The following is a 19,407-nucleotide window of genomic DNA, read 5'->3' on the forward strand; positions in this document are numbered from 1 at the left end:
TTGCAAAATTGAAGCTTTGTACAATGGCAGAGTCATACTCACATTATTATGAATGAAGATACTGAGTGCCTCTCGTGGGTAGTCCAGAGTCAACAGTCTGTCTAAAAATTTAGTTAGGAAAGGAGTGGGTTGTTCAATGAAAACACCAATTTTTACTCTTGGATATTCCTAAAAAAAATGATATTTTGACACAACCAATAAGACTTGCCTCTTTTCTAAGATTACTTAGAGTAAAGAGTAACTAATGTCATGTACTAAACTTAGTCCACCCAGCTTTCAAACAATCAAAACCAGCATTTTGCACCCCATTTGTTTTCACTGGCTTCACAAAATAAGCAAAGATAATGGGATTTAGTATTGATAGGAAACTCTTTGAATTTAATAACAGAGACTGGAAGTAGAAAATAATGTACTATGGTTTTTAAAATTCTTACTATAAAAAAACCACTAAAACAGCAAAAGAATCATTTAAGTAAATACACCTAGAACAGAATGGAAAATTCTTTTTTTTTAAAACAAGGTACATACATATATTACATTTACAAGAAAATATAGGGGAGACCAATTTTTAAAAAATAATTAAAGAATAAATACCACAAAATATTTTACTCAGCCATACTTTCACAGCCAAAGACGGCGTTACCCTTCTATAAATGTACATGCACTATTTCTCCCCATTCATTTTAAGTGGGCTCTGCATTACTTCCCTACTCACTGATTTTAGGAAGACTTTTGACAAACTAACAGAGTTTCTCTCCTTACATCCAAGAATACTGAACTTTTATGGACCTTATTTATATGAATTCATGAAATCTTCTGATGGTATTTGGCTGCTTTGTATGTGCTTGACAGAGATCATGAGATCCTGACCACTAAAAGAAACATAGACAGCACTTTTTTGTAGTCCTTAAGTGTATTATTGCACTATGCAAGACAAAGAAATTTAACCTTCAAAGGCCTCAACTCCCACACAAACAAACACACTGACTAAAAATTATTTCCATCTCTAAACCAGACAATTACTATAAAAGTCTAATCCATTACAAGGCTCACAGAGAAACCTTATATGAGTATAAAAGGCTGCCAGCTAGCTTTTTAAGCAGGCCAACACCCGCTTGAAAAGTGTCTGGATAAACCATCAACACATGCTGAGGTTTCACAGTGTCACCGTCTACATCGGAACCCAGAAACATCCTGGCGAATGCCCCAGCTCGGAAACATCCAGTGTTTACCCTGACAACCTCCTATTCACAGCTGCATCTGCAAACCTCATAAGTGCTGGTAGGAAAGTATAGCCACACAGAGAGCCCAATAACTCCAAAACAACTGACGAAGAGTGCACTGATGTGTCTCCAACAAAGCACCTGTGCCACTCTCTGGTAGTCACCACCCAGAGGCTGTCACAGGAACTGGTCCCACTGATGGCCAGGGACAAAGAAAGCTGCACGGGCTAAGCTGAGCACACACGTGTGCTACCAGTGGAAGAACAGCTGCAGTAATTGCCTTTCGTACATTTTTCCAATTCTGAGTCATTCTACCCTTATTCTCCAGGGGAAAGAGAAAGAGGTTCAGGCTGAATGTGCAAAGGCTGTAGGAACAAAGAGGAATTACTGACACTGCTTCAGTACACTGAAATATGAACCGCTTGGGTCTACAATGAAATCTCAGTGTGACCAAAGCAAAATAGTGTTTAAAAAATTAGGAGTAAGAATTCCTGTAAACTGCATGTCCTCAAAGCACAGAGTTCATCAATCTAGACCGTGGCTTAACCACAAAGAGTTGTTACTGCATAATCTGAATCTAGGTCACAATGAGAATTGTGAGTATATGAAATCAGAAGTTGCCTCTCAGCAAAACCAGTCTGCACCCAGATGCTACATTTTCTCTGATAGATTTTCTCATTTTCAGTGAGGTCATATATTTGACTTTTTAAAGTTTACTTTTTCTAAGTAGTAGTTGAGTGTATGACAATTCTTGGAAGAAATACAGGACAATGTCTCAGTACAATTACACAGAGCAAAGTCCAGGATCTCTTTCCACAAGGGTTGCCAGTGAAATGAGAAGATGAGCAAGGTCATCCTTTTCAGCTGCACTGGAAAGTCTCCAATCCAGTAATAAGTTTTAGAACTTAAAAGCAGTTCAAGGGATATTAAACTGGGCAACAAACTTAATTTAGGTTTCAGAAAAAAAAACCAAAAGCCAAAACAAAAATCCCGTGAGAAAGTGGCAAAAATTTGCACTTATTGAGTCCAGGTGCACTCTTCAACTTATTTTCCATTATGCTGCTTCTACCTGAACAGGCAGCTAATTTGAGGGTGGACAGGCTGCTGACATTACCAGAAGATAGCAGTTACTGAGTTTTTCCACACCTCAGCCATGATCGCAGCCCAGGAGATTCTATTTCTGTCACGAGGACAAGAACTGACTAAAAGACCCTGCACATGTACCTCTCGGCTCCTTTGCAGGCAACCCCAAAAAAAAAAGCAAAATTCTCAGAAGATATGAGTGTAAAAATGCAGTCAGATAAATAAAACAACATGGAGAAAATTATTAGAGGCACAGAGCGGGTACTGCTCTTTTCAGTGAAAATTTCTCCTTAAGTAGCAACCAGACAGGCCTGAACAGAGAGCGCGTTCAGAAAATGAAATACTGCAGGTACTCAGAAATGCATGAAGTAAACACTTCCACTGAGGCCAAGGAAAAGCCTTGCTATTTCTGCTGGCAGAGGGAGTGAGGCGTGAAGTCCAAGGAATGGACTACAGTAAAGAAGACACATTCCAAGTAGATGTACATAAACTATAGGAAGCTATCCAGCAAATCATTGCATCCCCCTTACCAGCTTTAAGATTTAACTGCTCCAAAACCATGTCTTAATTACGAACACCACTGGAAGAAAAACTTCGACAACATCCTTTCCTCAGGTAAATTTTATGATGGGAGTTAAAACACTACCTAATTAGAAGCCCACTCAAATGTTTATCTTAAAAAGCAAAAATAAAATTTAAAAAATATAGAAAGAATCTGAAAGTTATTAGAATTCCAGCAAATAACTTTTTGAGTTTATATTCCAGTCCATTAGCAACTTATTGCCTAGAAGTTCTTTCACTTTTTCCTTTCATTATAAAGATAACAAGCCACTATTTCTTTCATGCTATCCTCAACGTGACCTTCTAAGACCTGTTCTCATTCTAATCTTCAATACAGAAATGAAATGAAACAGCTGCTGGAAAGAGCCTGTTAGGAATAATCAGAATTCACTTTTTCATCCAAGTCTTACAATTCCACATGGTAGAGCTTAGTATTTACTCTGCCTCAAATTTATTGTGTACAAGCTGAAATATTTATAGAGACATGAAAGACATCATGCTTGGAGTGAAAGAGCCGAAGCTGCCAAGTACTGGATATACACACATGCCGTGTGTGTGTGTGTGTTTGTCCTACAAGAATTCTGAAAACTGTACTGAAATCCAGTCTCAATTGCATCAGATTTTTTTCTATAGAAATACACTAGCTTATATAGTAAAAATATCCGTATTGTCATCTTCAGTGTAAAGCAGTTTTGATCATTTAATCTCAGAAAATAGTAATTGTAATCATGTTAGTTAACTACTAAACTCTATTTGTAACAGAAGTTGTTCAAATGATGCATATTGAGTGTTTTTTAGGTCTGCTGCTAAAAATCTGAAATATCTAAACAGTTTTTCTACCTCTCCCAAAATTCTAATTATTCTCTTGAACCTTGCACAATTCAAAAATTGTTCATTCACTCTCACTGAACGGAGGTGAAGATCTGGAGGGCTTTTGGGGATGGCATCATCTTCAGTAATACTGTGAAAACCTATATTAAAAGACATGCATAAAAACATTCCTGAAAGTAGTAAAACAATATTGCATAAGGAAGCCACTTGGCCTCAGAAATCACTAAACACCTATCAACTGTACCCAAAAGGGCTTTGTTCCAGTGAAGAGTATTCTTACCTTTACTGCTGACAGGTCTAGTAAGTCTAAATCACAAATACTGCAACCAGTTTCCCGTGTCCAAGCATTAGGAATATAGTTTCCCAAATAATTCAGGTGAATCTGGTAAATAAATGAACAATTCAAATTAATGACAGATGCTTGCAAAGGATGATCTGTACCTTTCAAAAAATTCAGGTTTATTCATTTAATCACTTGTAACTAAAGGCAACTGACTAGAAACAGACATACAAAATCTGCAGGTAAAAAACTATTCTTTTTCGTTTACAAAACAGATTATATATGTACCATGAAGTCTACAAAAATGAGTATTTCATAAAAATGACATGCACTTGGGGTGAAAAATAAAAGTATTACATGTCAGAATGTGAGAATAATTTGGTATCCATTTCAAGAAGTGCATCTAACCAATGCAATTCACTAATATGAAAATTAGAGAGATGAAATATGAAAAAAGAAGCATCTTACAAACAAAAAACTTAACTAGTAGGAGTTAATTCTGGAACTTATCTTCATGCTGGTTTATTTACTAACTGGTGAAAACTTTTTCCAACCCTAGCATACCGTCATCTTCTTGATTCAATTCTATGTTTAAAACAGAAGAATTTAGCCACACTGAAAAAGTGATGCATAGAAAGAGTTTCCTCTTTGTTTTTAAAACACCACTACAGGCAGAGGTTGAATTTTTTTAATGTACCATAACACATGGATTAGTAGAAGCTGTTCCATCCTAAGCTGTTTGCCCAAATGTAAAATACAGAACCTTTCTTTTCATTGGCAACATGTCAGCAAAGTCAGTGATGACAGAATTTGAGGATTTAATTGAGGCAAAAATAGCAATATGGAAGGAATTTGTCATACATTTCATCTCTACTGAGTAGTTAAGCCTAACAGATAAAATCATCATTCTATTCACCAATAGCAAAATCAAAATACAAGTGCAAAAACAACGTAGCAGCATTCCCTGGGATATTCATGAGTTTCAAACTCTACTTCATTCTTCTGAAAGGCATTTTTTCTGAAAGTAAGGAGCTACAGTAAGGAACATTTATTCAGAAGAAATTAGAAAGTAGCCATGCCCAATCCTTCAGCCAACAGACAGTACTATAAAAGATACACCTTTACACTTCTTTGGCTTAGAACAAGAAGGCGCAACTGCCATATTACCAAAACACAGCCATTTCTCTCAGAGAAACGGTTCAGGGACCTCTAAACCACTGAATCCATACACATGAACAGAATCTGTCAGAATAGCTATTTCACAGGGCAGACAGTGTCCTACCACACGCCCAAAGCTGGCAAGCCACGGGCACACTGATGGCAGGGATCAGCGACACTGAAGGCAACAGCAAAAGCCAGCCACACGTGGACCTAGATAGATACACACACACTTACATAGAGGCTTTTTCTTGTGCCTAATACAATTTCTTTTTTATATATGTGTATACACACACCTGGGTCTAGGGTAGGAACAGATGTGTTACTGTTTTGTATCCCAGCCTGTCACTCCTGGTGAGATTATCCTATTCTTCTGATTGCCATTTAATAACCAGATAGAGATTGCTCACTAGCTTCAAGAACAGCTTTGTGTTAGTGAACAAATTAACAAAAGCTTACTTGCTTCTAACATCCCAGGCTACAATGAACTTGGGAGCAGAATTAGTTGTTTCAGCAAAACTATCAAGTTACAGTGACATCAGAATAGCATGAATCAGAATGGGGGTTTTATCCTCTCAATTACTAATAACATTAAATGGAAATGTGTATGTTGTTTCATACTCTTCTATCCTTGGTTTTTTGCCTCCAATAATGTTGTGATTTTACAGGAAAATAAAACCAAACTGTCACTCACTTTAGTTGGACCATTTCCATGAATGGTGACTGGTAGGGTGTCATACACTGAATTCCTTGCTCTTACTTTTCCTTCTTCAAATTTCAAAAGGACTTCATCTGCAAATCAACAAAGCAGTATAGGAAGTTCATAAATAAAAGCTAAAATTTCAGAGTTCTTTAAGTCCTTGCTGATACAATATACCTTGCTATTGCAATCATTGTCAGTATTATTTAGAAGCTTTTGTTCATTTTTTTAAACTAGATCTTGAATTCTAATATCCTCATGATAAATAAGGTGACATCAAACTTCATTTCTCATCAGCAGCTTAAGTATTAGAATAAAATCTGCTTTAAAAACAATTCTAATTTAGTGCAAATGCAATTCATAGAGAAATCATAGTTACTTCAGATATGATCTGGCTACAAAAATTTATTCCATAATGGAAGGCCAAATGTAAGAAAGGAAGTTTTGCACAGATACATTTTTCCATTTAAATTCATGACAGTTAAATGCAGGAAATTCTACATTATTCCACATTCGACTTCACTATGTATAGCCATTTGCATCTAAAATACAATTTTAATTACTAATCTTACTCCTGTAATTAAGTTTTTGAAAGGCAGATGGAAAAATGGTCCTTAACTCTATTTACTGCCAACTTCATTTATTTAGAACTATTTTTCCTATTTTAAATAAAATATTTTTTCAATGAGAGAATTCAATTAATAATCAACCCAAAAGACCTGTAACTAATCTGGTGATCAGGTCTACCCAACCAAATACTTCCTTAAAATAAGCATATGTTTAAGGAACCACATTCATGGTTAAGCAAAAAAATTATTAATAACAGTTAATCAAACACACAATGTGCAGATCATATACATACCAACAGCTCCATTTAGGGTCTGGAAAATTGCACATTTGTGGTCCAAAGTAATGTTAATGCGCTCCTGAAATCAAAGCACCAAAGATGTTGAGGTGTTCTAAAGCCAATGTTTTTACAGTAACATTGCAGTTACACCACAGTGGCAGCAAGGAGTCAGGGAAAATGACTCTTTACATTCTTTACATTGTTACCTTCTTCTGTATTCCCAAGTTGTGCAGTTGTATAGCAATCGGTTTTGCATATGCAGAAACTTTAAACTTGAAGGATAAAGGTCATAACTCTCCACAGGAACTGCAATTTAGCAGTATAAGCCAAAGACAATTTGTGTCTTAAAAAAAATTTAACAAGTCTTGGCCAGCAAACAAAACATACTGTGTTTCAGAATCATAAAAATGCAAAAGTCAAATTTAAAACATGTTCCTAATGTTGTATTACTAATCCTAGCTAGATTCTTACTTTAAATACCATGTTTCACCATCTTTAAAATGTTGATTCCAGTATGTAACATTTAAAACACACTTAAAAACCCCTACACAGATGACATCCTTTGTTTTGGTCTTCCAAGATTTTCTTACGTATTCTACAGCATTGGGCATATTATTACTATACAAAGAATTGGTGGTGATGTATAGTAAGCACCATGGAAGTGTTTTGAACCATGGTGCAGCAGTGCTCTGCACAGATACACAGCTTTGGTCTAGGAGACAATCTGTTTAGACAACTAATTATATTACTCCTGACTTGGATGCAGAAATCAGCTTTAATATCTCTACACCCTGTCTTTTCAATTGGCATCTGACTTAACTTGCAAAAAAGCAATTCAGACACTAAAGGCTGGAAGGAATTTCCTATGAGGAGCAGCTGAGGTTTGTCTAGTTTAGAGGAGCAGGCTGAGGGGCCATCTCTGTGCTCCCTGCAGCTTCCTCAGGAGGGGAAGGGGAGAGGGAGCTGCTAACCTGGTGGGAATGGTTCAAAGCTGCACCAGGGAAGGTTCAGACTGGACATTAGGAAACATTTTTTCATGAAGAGGGTGGTCAAACCCTGGATCAGTTCCTAGAGAGGTTGTCAATACCTCCAAGCCTGTCAAGCGCTTAAAAAGCATTTGGGCAATGACCTTAGTAACACACTTCAGCTTTTGGTCAGTCCCATACTGGTCAGCCAGTTGGACTAGATGATCACTGTAGGTCTCTTCCAACAGAAATATTCTACTCTATTTCTGAATCTGTATCCAAGCAGACCTGATTTTCCATTACATTATGCCAGAAACAACACATATATATCTCAAGAACTTTGCATCTGCCTTAACCATACAAATTACCAAAATCTTTCTCAAAATCCTGCTATATCAGCTTCTAAAGACTTTTTTGCACCAATATATTGTTAACTTTCCTTATCCCTCTTTCTTCCAGCATCAGGGACATGCCTCCGACATCTGTCATGCTCTAATGGTGTTATTCAGCAGAGGACTTTGTTAAGGGAGAGCACAGAGAGGTCTTCACCAAAAATTTACAATGCAGCTTTATTGAACATATTTGCACAAAAAGCTGAAGGCAGGATCTGAAATGGCAGCAAGCCAGAATATAAAACACTGGATTCAGCAAGTAGTTCAGTGACACCCTGGAAAAATGCCACATTCTCTGGCCATCAAACTGCCAAGTACATGGTACCCTCATTGAGATGAATGTGTCTGATCATATACCTCAGAGCTGTTATTTCTAACAATGAAGCACAACCTGCCTGGGTCTGAAGACAGCCTGAAATAATATATCAAGTCATGACCCTTTGTGAGCCTGTTCATCATTCCAGCAGTAGGAACCTCAGGAGAACAAACACAACTGTCAACATGGCACTCCAGTATAAAAAGACAGCATTCCTTTTCTTTTCATCCCCCAGTGTTTTATGAGGAGCAGCATGTTATTTCAATCAGAAAGAAATGAGAAAGCGAGTTACTACCTACCCTTGCCAATGGGTCAACATAGATTTTGGTGTAAAACAGCTGGTCATCATCATTATCCTGCAGATTCCATTGCTGCACAATACGATTTATGTATGGAGCATAACCAATAAATCCTGCAACATCACACACACATAGGTTATTTCCATACAAAACATTACCCTGCCAACATCTACCAATCAGGGGCTTCATTCTGAGTGGTGCCAGTAAAGTATGAAATTTATGAAACTTGGCTCAAAAGCCCAGTACCTTCTTACATTGTTACATACCTTCTTCCTGAGGTATGTAACAGGTCTGTTTCAAAAAGTTAATAATTAATGGTTATTTTTATACTAATGGTATTTTAATGGAAAAAATACATCTGATCTGTCTAGGATAGTCCTGAGAACACCAAAGCATGATATCAGATTATCACTTTTCCCAAGAAGCCCATCTGTGGCAAAAGTTTCATTTTCATCAATCACTTCTTACTGGCAGAGATGTCTGAATCTAATATTGCCAGAAATCCAGTGAAAGTCCAACTCAAAACCAATATACACCAAAATAAAAAAGATAGGGCACATAGGTGAGGGAAAGAAACAGGGACAGTCCCAGGTCTGCACATTGAAGAAGGGTGCCCCAGAAATGACACACTCAAAAGCTGCTACAGAGCACAGTATCCATATCAGTGCATGTATTAATCAAGTGCAAAATTATTAGCAAGCTAGCATTTGAAGGAGGATCCCAGAATTAATCCATCATTGAGATTAACAGGAGTAGCTACCACTCTTTTTAGAAGGAGCTGTGTAAGCCATGCTGAGAGGCCAGGCAGAGCTGCCAGCACATCCACCCCACGTGCAGAGACCTCCAGAAAACAAGCAGCTGAGTGAGGGAATTCTGCGACCAGGCTAAACTGTGCCTATAAATAGCCCGTGCTGCTTTGCCTGGGCTTGTACTCTGCATTGTTTCTGAAGCAATGGGGTCATCCTTGCACAGCATCTCGCTGCCACACACAGTTGCTTGCTAGACCCTTACTGTATTTATCTGCTTTTTGCAAGTTATTGCCAAACACACACTGCAAATTTGAATGAAAACTATGCCTCAGCACAGAAGAGGAGCTATTCGAGGGGAGGAAGATGACAGCATTTCTATGTCCTCTATTTTATACTTGGGGAGTTCAGGAACAGCTCCACCCACAACAAGTACACAGAACAGATAACAGAGGTGGGTCATGTTCAAGTATTTGAGGATCACACTTGCCTCCTGAGTTCAGGAATCGTTTTCCACTCCGGACAACAGGATACTTGTCAGCCAGCCTTTTATCTGGCCAAATTAGTCCATCTGCTGCAAACACCACTCTATGATTAGTTTCCTGAAATTTCTTTAGCAGTTCTTCAGGGCCCCCAGCAAAGATAACATCATAGCTTAAAAGGAAAGAAAATACATCTATTCGGTTAGCTTAAGTTTAATGTTTCTGTGTTCAAAAGAAGTCATTGGACTATCCAAACTTAAAAATCAAACAGCCCTTTTATTCTGAAAAATGACTCAACTAAATCATATTTAACCAACGTGTAAAAATTCTATACCCTTCTAGGAGAGAAACTTCGATCAGTACTATTTATCCAAAGTAGTTTCCCCTCCTGCTTTTTAACCTTTCACATTTTGGACATTCTTTTTTCTTCAGATTTTGTCTACCTGAAACTGATTTTCCTGTTTCAGGTATTTTGAGTAAAAAAATACTTTTTTTCCCTTTAGAAAACTCTTTATGTTTTTAAGAATAAAAATTTTAAAAAAGAAATCAAACCTTAACAAATGAAAGAGTGGACTGAGAGATGACTTGGGTTAGTTTTCACTGGGAAAATCCAGATCTTGCTCCAAAACAGAACAGCCCTGACTTTTCTGAAAAGCCTTATCAAGAATGTACTTAGATCTCAATGAAGTCTAGTTGCCCATAAAAAGTGTATTGCATCTTGACAATACATAGATCTTTCTCCTACAACCTCTTTAACATGCTGAAGACTTTAAAGGCTCAAAGCATCACAATATCTATTTATGAAAAACTTCACTTGCCTTTACAGCTTGATCAGATTTAAGTCTCAATTCCTATTGAGGATAAAGGCCTAAAGGTGGAGGGCTCATCTTTGGCTGTTACCCACAGACGAAGGTCACCAGTGTGCCAAACCAGAACGAAACCTGCCAGGGTTTGGCGAAGGTCCTGTAAGAATGGAGTATCCCAAGCCTGGTGGTTTCTTGTGGCTGAACCAAATCTAAACCAATGCCTGGCGGGCACAGGGGGTTGGGAACACAACCAACCAAACCAAGCAAACAAACCAATCCCCCCACCATAGGAAGGGATGCCACACACTAGACCAGTCTGCTCAAAACCCCATCCAACCTCGCCTGGAACTTGGAATTTGCCAGCGATTGGGCATCCACAACTTCTCTGGATGACCTGTGCCAATGCCTCCCACTTCAAGGTTCTCTTTATACAGCATGAGGAATGACAGAGTGAGATTGGAATCACATCACAGATTAGTCTCTGGCTGAAGCAGCAAAATATTTTACTGCCAGCATCTCAACTTTTCAGTTCCCTCATCTGAATGCAGGAATATTCTTACTCTACACACATACCTTAGAAATTAAAAATCACCAGCCCTTATAACATTATAGCTACCAAAAACCAAGGTCTAACCTTAACCAAGACTTTTCTTGCAAAGCCTTTCAGCTGGGCTAACCAGGACAGCAGCTAACTAGGACTCCACCTGCAGTACACAGAACATTGCAATGTATTACCCAGCAACAGTGCCAACAGATCAAGCATTACTGACTTATGGTACTCCTTTATTACAGTCCTGAAATTATTCAAGATGTCTTTTCTTTAAAGAGGATTTCATGAAATTGGCCTAAGAGAACTGAACAACAGCTGGCTTACAAATGTAAAAAAAGATTTTCACCACAAAGCAAAGTATGAACCCTGGAGAGGAAGCATGTTATGTAGTCTATATAAGTACGTGGTTTTCTGAAAACACTTATGTTTTTCTGCAACTTTGGCAGAAGAACGCATGAAAAATTGTACATTTTGGACCTTCCCCAGTTTCACAAAAAATGCCTGTTTCTGCCCAAATTTACAGGAATACACTTCACTCCCTTTTCCACTGAATTTCTGTAGCCTGACTCAATGCCAGACTGAGCCTGTAGAACACACAAGAAACAGGAGACACGTTGAAGACAGACAAAAAGAGATCTGTCTGAGGCTTTAACTTAATAGTTTATGGCAGGCTGTGCTTCTCCTCTGTGATCAGGTTAGTGCTGCTGCTGCTATGACTTACAGGAAGGAACCAAACACCCTGGAACATTGCTTCCAAGGACTCTCATTCTGTAAAAGAAAGCCAAAGTTAGCAACATGCTGGGCCAGCCACAGGCTCTGCTTGTGAAAGGGATATGCTACTTAACACAACACAGTTTATAATCCTAAACCCAGTGCTGAGCTGCTAAACTGCAATGGATATTATGCAGCACTATTAATCCAGCATGAAGCCACATTTTTCATTAATGTTCAAGGCTCTCTGTTTTGACAAGATGTGACATGCTGTCACCACACCTCTTCCTGAGCAGGACCTCCACCAGCCTTCTACCCCTTGCTGCCAATGTCCTCATAAGTTGCTTGATGAGGCTCACACTTTTCTCTCCAGGCAAAAAGAAAATTTCTGAACACCTGTAAATGCATCATTTGCCTTGTTTGCCTGCTATGTCAGATTGCATTCAGCCTATTCAAACCTCACCTCCTGCTGTAAGGGAGGATTCACTTCAGGTCTACACCACTAAGACCATCACAAAACAGGTCCCAGGAGTATCCTTGACAGTTTATACTGTTATTAGAGGTGATGCAATGACTTACTTCAAATAGGACTTCAAAATTTGACAGGGAAAAGAGAGTGTGGATATATGCAGGAAAAAGCAGGCTTCCTTGGCAACCAGGAAAAGCTCAGATACTCTTCTATTTATTCTTCATAAAGCCCTCCAATTAAGTAGAAAGCAAGAAAAAAAACAAAACAAAACCAAACCCAGAAACTTTCCACAACCTAATCCCATTTCCTGAAGCTCCCAGATGGCAAATGCTTGGGACTGGAATCCACCCCTCCTTCCCCCTCTTTCACAGCAGCAAAGCATCCTGGCTATGCACCCTGCACTCCCAGCAACACAGGAAAACAGCAATGGAGACCCAGGTGCTCTAGAACTGACCATGGAATTTTTGCATCCACAACTTTAACAGTGAGAACTTGCTGCTCTTGGAGCTGCAGGTTAAGAGCTCAAAATACGAGTGAGAGAGTGCCTACTAGTGACTAGCAACGTCAGCCACACAGCTATTTTGTCACTTAGACTGTATCCCCACCAGGATCACACCTTAACTATTTTGAGATACATAGAAAATATAATTATCCCTTCGTTTCAGACAAATGTTGAAAAGAATACAACAAAACAAACAACAAACTGAGAAGCTTCAAAATTCTTCCACGATACAAAGAGATGGCTGTGGAAGTTCTGGATGAACAGTCACAGCACCAACCAATTTATCCAGTCTACGCTGGCCATTAGCCAGTTCAATCTGAAATGGTCCAAAATAAACCGGTAGTTAGCTCGAGCAAAAACAAGCCTAATTTAAATAGTGTTCCATCTGCAGGCATTTTGCTATCTACACACAGGCACAAGCTGTACACAGAAGAGGCTCAAACTATTTCCAGAATTCTGAGCCATATAACAAACTGCTCAAAAAAACCAAACAAACAAAAAACAAACAACAAAAAACCAAGAAACGAAGTTTAAGTAAATAGTTCCCTAGAACTTGCCTAGTTACAGTAAGCAAACCAGACATTTCCTTTCCCCACCCCCAAGATTAATATTCCAAATGCTTCACAATGAATATAATAAAAAACACTTTAAGAAGAAAGGAAGTTCATGACATTTGTCTTTTCCAAACTTACTGCTACATTGATCAATGCTTAAATTGCAAACCAGGATTTCTGGAAATGAAAAAGCCCACTAGAATTAAAATATAATGCTAGAATCAGCAAACTTTTTTTCTCTCCTATCTGGAATCAGTTCCACCAGCTTTAAATAAATATGTACTTGGAATTTCAGACCTCAGGAACTTGGGAGGCTTAAATCCTGGGATTTTTCATGGGAAGAAAGATTATAGTTTCTGCACTTCAACACACATGGTCCTCTGTACTCTGTCACCCGTGCCAGCAGACAGCCTGCCCCTCCAGAGAGTAAATTATGATAGAGAAAATCTGAGCTAGACCCTGGTACCAATGTGATAATAAATTTGCATATTTTACCATATAGGAAGAAAATAGTTATTAATTAGGATAATAAATCCAGAAACAAAGAAATTCAATGTAGGCAGAAAACATTTGGGAAATGTTTGATTCATCTGAGCTTTAGTACAGAAAAAAATCTTTCAAATAAACCTTTAAAAGTTTCAGTTCTTTATGATTAGTAGGACAACGCTATGAACAAACATGAATGTATTTACTTCTAGAAAGATACTTTTTCCACTTAATAAATACAAAATTGATCAAGTCAATAGGAAAAGAAATTCAAAAACTGAATGTGTACCTCTAAACGATGTTACTTTTACAGACCTAAGTAGACAAAGAAAATATTCAGCATAATAAGCATCCCTTATAATGCTTATAATTTAGTGAAAATTATTTAGATTTTTTGCTTTCTAGGTATTTCTTTTACTCATCACAAGAGGTAAAATCGGAACAGAAAATTGAGTAACATATTTGAATTTGCTACCAGTTTAATAAGCTACTTCAACTTTTCTGAAGTGTTAACTTATGCAAAACAACAAATTAATTTTCCATAATATGCCACTGTCCAGCCACTTTGCCTTGTGATGATGTCTGCTGTGCAAATTCTGCCAAGCTCCTGCCTTGAAAAAGTGTCTTTAAATTTCTTCAGCTGTCAAATTTTAAATAAATAAAGCAGGTTAAAAGCTGAAAGAGAACTCTGGAGCAGACATTCCAACAAGACTGGGTAACAGCAGCATGGGTGAACTCATACATGACCCTCTCCAAGCTCACACTCAGCTACCTCTCTACAAGGCAGCCTGTCTGCAACTGGAGCTTCCTGTCCCTGATTCAAGACTCAGTCCCACGCCTTCCTTGAGGGATTATTTCAGACCTGTGACCCTGCTCCAGTTAACATTAGCATGGAAGAGTCTGGTGTCTGCTGCAAGCTGGATTCTGAGCTACTCTGATCCTGCTGTTGTCACAGGAGGAAAATAAGAGGAAGAGCAGAGGGAATCAATGGAGAAAGTGTGATTTGAACATGTTTAAGCTCCATGTTTTCTGTGACAGGGAGAAACCTATCTGGCCTCCAGGGAGGATGTTCAAGCATAGCTGTGCTATGAGCTATAATCTGGCACCTGCACCAGTACTGTCTCTGCATCCTTCCACCACACAGATCATATAGGCACCAGGCTACATCTGACACCAAGCCTCTTGTTTCAGCTAACATGTAAAAGAAGTTCTCCTGTTAAATGCTTTCCTCAGGGACCCATTTTCCAGCTTCCTCCATACCACTGTTACTTCATGGAACAAGGTAATGCCTCTGGTTCCTACTGGCCACTTTACTTCTGGAGCTGCTTTTGCTTCCCCTCCCATCCACACTCCCAGCCTGCAGCCACATCCTGCTCTCACTGCAGCTGAACGGGGAGAGGAAAAATGCTTGCCTAAAAGCCTGTCAGCTCCCAGTAACATTTTTGTACCCCCTCGAGGCAGCAGAACTATGAACAACTCTTACAGCTGTAAATCTGTTAAAAAGTAACAATTGCTCCAAAAGCAATCTATTTTTATGAATGAAGAAAAAAAGACACAAACTCTCTCAAATAAAACAGCAAGGAACAAAAGCATCATGCAACTTTCAGCATGTCACAGCAGCTACTTTTGCATGTCTACCCAAACTAAAATATAAAGACAAGAAGCCAGGTTTGCTCACCATTCAACAAACAGTACAACCAAGTCCTCTTGATCAGCATAGCTTCCAATGCCTTCTTTCAGCAGTCGAACTTTCTGCCCTCCGCCAATAGAGTTGGGCAGCTCACCACCTTTCCACTCTTCACCTTTTCCAAGAACCTGGAAAAAGGAAAAACAAAAAGGCACTTCTTGCTAGTACCCAAACCCATGAGGCTTTTTTAAAGCAGACCCTTATTGAAAACAGATGCTAAAGCAGAAGCAACACATTAAAGCATAGCAAGCCAGCACTTCCAGCATCGTAAGTTTTCCATGTCTGAAGCAGCATTCATCACAATGACATCATTGCAAAAACATGAGAGAGACATTTCTTAACCAAATAAGAATCAAGCAATTGCCTGCTACTGCCATTTACTCAAATGTGTCTCCTTCAGAAAAAAAAATAGAAAAAAAAAGCTAAGGATTGTTCCAAAATTTGCATTTGAAAAACATTCTAAATGAGAACTTTAAAATTCAATAAAATCACTTTAGGAACAGGAGGCACAAAAGACCTTGGTGGATCAAGGTGTAACTAATTAAAATTGCAAGCTTCAATCCTTTTGTACAGAAAGGAAAGGATAGGTTTCCCAGTACACAGCTCACTGCTAAAACTCAGCTAAACATAAAACTCCTTCCCAGCCAAGCACTATAGAAGATTATATGTCAAAAAAGGAAAGGAAAAAAATAAGCTTTTTATGTGTTTTGAACATAATGTTTTTGGAACGCATAAAGCCTGGAAGAACTACATTGCATGATGTTTTGGACAAATCTGCAAAGCTAGAAGTTGTATCCAGAGCTCAGGCTGCTCAGGTGCTTTAGTACAGCTTTATCATATTAGGAAAGGTCTTCTCAGTCCTCCAAATTCAGTGGTAGAAGTCAAAAGACCCAAAAAATTTCCTATTTATAGTGCAGGCACTGTGGTAAGTAAGCAGAAAAATTTCATAACAGCATCTGAATTCCTGGATTTTCTCTTGGCAGAACCAATTTGTGGGGAAAGTTTAGAAGGTTAGTGCCCTCCCTTTTTCCCAAGGTCATGCAGAGGCCAGCTGAAGTACGTGTCATATGGAGGCGTGAAGCAAGGCAGAAAAGGCTGGCAAGAATGACAACATGCATTGTCCTCTCAGAAATTACGGGTTCCTGGGAAACACAGTGAAGTTTTCAGCTGTGACCCTCGCTCCTGCCTTGCAGCAGCGTTCCAGCCTTGCTTAAGGAAAGGGATAGAAAGTTCTGGAGTGCAGTAGAGCTCCCAGAAGTAGTCATGCAGATGAAATCGGCCACACTGAAAAACAAGGCTTTGTGATAAAATATGACAGAACCTGTCAGTGAGGAGGATGCAATGCTGACCATGATAGCTCCTATGGCAGTGGAAGCACCTCCCTCCCATGGTGGTTCAGAGGGGAATCAGCAGGTACGCAACAGGGAGAGCAGCAAGTGCCCTACCCACACCGCAGCTCTGCTGGTGTTTCCCTCTGTCCCAGCACACAAGGAAGCTAAGGCAAAGTCAGCTACCATTTACTGGTTCTGTTTTACACCATGGACAGTACAAATACTTGGTACAAAACACACAATACCTTTACTGTGTAGTTGAAATGCTTTGCAGTTTGCATGAAACGGTGAAAGCCATCGGTTTCTTTAGTTGCTACAGTAAAGACTAGTAGTTTATCTGAGGAAGAAAAAGAAGGAAAATGTATTAATATGCTTTCAGGGCACAGTTTATATCAAAAAATGCAATGAACAGCACTAGACTGGGGGCTTTATGACTTTCTGTGTCTCATTCAAAGAGAGGAGGCAAACACACTGTCATAGTATAGGTGTGAGACATTAGCAAACAACAACTGCTATGGACAAGGTGCTGTACTTAAAATTATCCTCTGAAAGAGGAAGCAAGTAAGTCTAACTACTCTGTAAACAACTAGTTCACAAAAACAAAGCTAGTATGACTACTGGACAGGAAGAAGTCTTCAAAACAAAAATACCTTACTACTTTTCAGTCTGATACAATCCTGTTACCTCTTACCACAGGACTGAGTGGTGCTAAGAGAACTTTACCCAACCCCAGTAGCTCCCCTGAAAGCCAACAGTGCATATTCTTCATGAAAATAAGTCCAAAACCCCCAACCATTGAAACCAGCCCCTCAACAAACAGCATTTAGTGCTTTTAAGTCCTTGGGCAGAGACGAAAGAGCAAGGAGTTTGCTTGGTTGGTTTTTTATTTGGAGCATATGTATATTACAGCACTGCTAATTTTGCCCCCTTACTGCACACAGGCAAGTGGCCATGCAACCAATTTCCTCTTCACATTCCAGAACTTTTAACACAGTTCAAATGGGGTCATGAATTCCCACTAAATAGCTTCCCAATTAAACTACTGAACAACATTTAGAACCCTATGCAATATGCTGCATAATCAAACTAAATACTTTGAAGCTATGAGAAGGATACTACCCCTATCTAAAATCAAGTGTTTAATCAGACCAGTGTGGATGCTAGAATACACTGCATGTCCCCAATTCAGCCCAAGTTCAAGCAACAGCTACCCTCTAAACAGAGCCCATGAGATCAATCCTTATAATAAAATAAAATTAATCACCTATGATGAGTATTCCAGACACAGTGCCCGCTACTGCATTACTTGCCAAAAAAACATCCTCTGGATTTATCTTCCTCAGTCCAGTAACATGTGCTAGAAGTGTCTGCTATGGAAAACATTCCTATTAACTATTCAGCTTTGTCCACCACCACAGGCTTAGCAGCCCTCAGACACCATCCTGAGTGTATTCAAACCACTTACCACTTGCCATTTTGTTTTATGTGACACCAGCAAAAGTTAACACAAAAGGTGATGACCCAGTTCCCACTTTGTAGAAGAAATGCACCTTGCAAGTTACTCACGCAATGCTCTGCAGCCAACACTTCAAGTGTATTGGCTCAGGCAAAAATACCTGTCAGAGTACAGACATAGTTTGTAGAGAAACATAAACCCCCTTGTTCTAATGAAATTCAAGTCTGTCGGAAGTAGCCACAGCAGACAAACTCTGCAGACCAGTCTCAGGTGGCACCCATACGGTTTCTGCCGAAATACAGCTTAGACTCAGCCAACAGGTCAGTTCCAGAACATCCTGCCAGGTCAGACAGTGCTCTGGCTACTCCATCCTCAATAGCAGCTGTACCGGCGTACATGAGGAAGAGCAGGGATGAGACAAATACATAGGATACTTTCTCTGCTTTTTCTACTGGTCTCAATTTAAGGGTGTTCCTGTCTTAGGTGGTATTTCTGCAAATTCCAGAACACCTGATCTGCTTTGTGACCTTGCTCTTCCCTAGCCACTCCTTGAACAGATGTAACCTTTAAGCAGTGACAGCATCCTGTGCCCAGTACCTACACCACAAAAAATCTGTGTTTTGAGCAGGGCTCCTACAATTTTATCTGACACTGCCCAAATTCCTCAGCTACAGCCACTTCTACCTGCCCTCCCCACGACACACAATTTTGTGGATTTCTCTCACATCCTGCTATTGCTTTTTCTTTTTTTTTTTTTTTTTGGCTGGGCTGTGTGTGGGAGGCATGTCTGTGAACGGGCACAGCAGATAATCCTTTTCCTCAACAGTCCTAGAGACAACTTTAACTGCTGGCTCTACCAAACCAGACTGACACTCCTGCAACACAATACACAACAAAGAAGAAACTGGAAATACTGTAAATGCTTCCATCAACTCAACTTTAGCATCCAAAATTTTGGAAAGACAGATTTGG

General features: G+C 39.1%; 1 protein-coding gene across 3 annotated transcripts in view; it reads right to left on the reverse strand.

The window, feature by feature from the left end:
* The window catches only part of PLOD2 (procollagen-lysine,2-oxoglutarate 5-dioxygenase 2), a 48,797-nt gene that overhangs the window by 17,243 nt on the left and 12,147 nt on the right, over window positions 1–19,407 (reverse strand). For all 3 annotated transcript variants that reach the window (XM_042042693.1, XM_042042691.1, XM_042042692.1), the window contains exons 2-9: window positions 17,225–17,316; window positions 15,640–15,776; window positions 9,892–10,055; window positions 8,656–8,768; window positions 6,699–6,762; window positions 5,831–5,928; window positions 3,979–4,080; window positions 43–168 (exon numbers count right to left, since the gene is read on the reverse strand). In XM_042042693.1, coding sequence (XP_041898627.1) covers window positions 43–168; window positions 3,979–4,080; window positions 5,831–5,928; window positions 6,699–6,762; window positions 8,656–8,768; window positions 9,892–10,055; window positions 15,640–15,776; window positions 17,225–17,316 — 896 coding nt within the window. The remainder of the gene's footprint in view (window positions 1–42; window positions 169–3,978; window positions 4,081–5,830; window positions 5,929–6,698; window positions 6,763–8,655; window positions 8,769–9,891; window positions 10,056–15,639; window positions 15,777–17,224; window positions 17,317–19,407) is intronic.

This window comes from Corvus kubaryi, unplaced genomic scaffold (genome assembly GCF_017639235.1).
Source record: "Corvus kubaryi isolate FWS band 111438036 unplaced genomic scaffold, C.kubaryi_AGA036_p1.0 37397, whole genome shotgun sequence".
NCBI classification, from domain to species: Eukaryota; Metazoa; Chordata; class Aves; order Passeriformes; family Corvidae; genus Corvus; species Corvus kubaryi.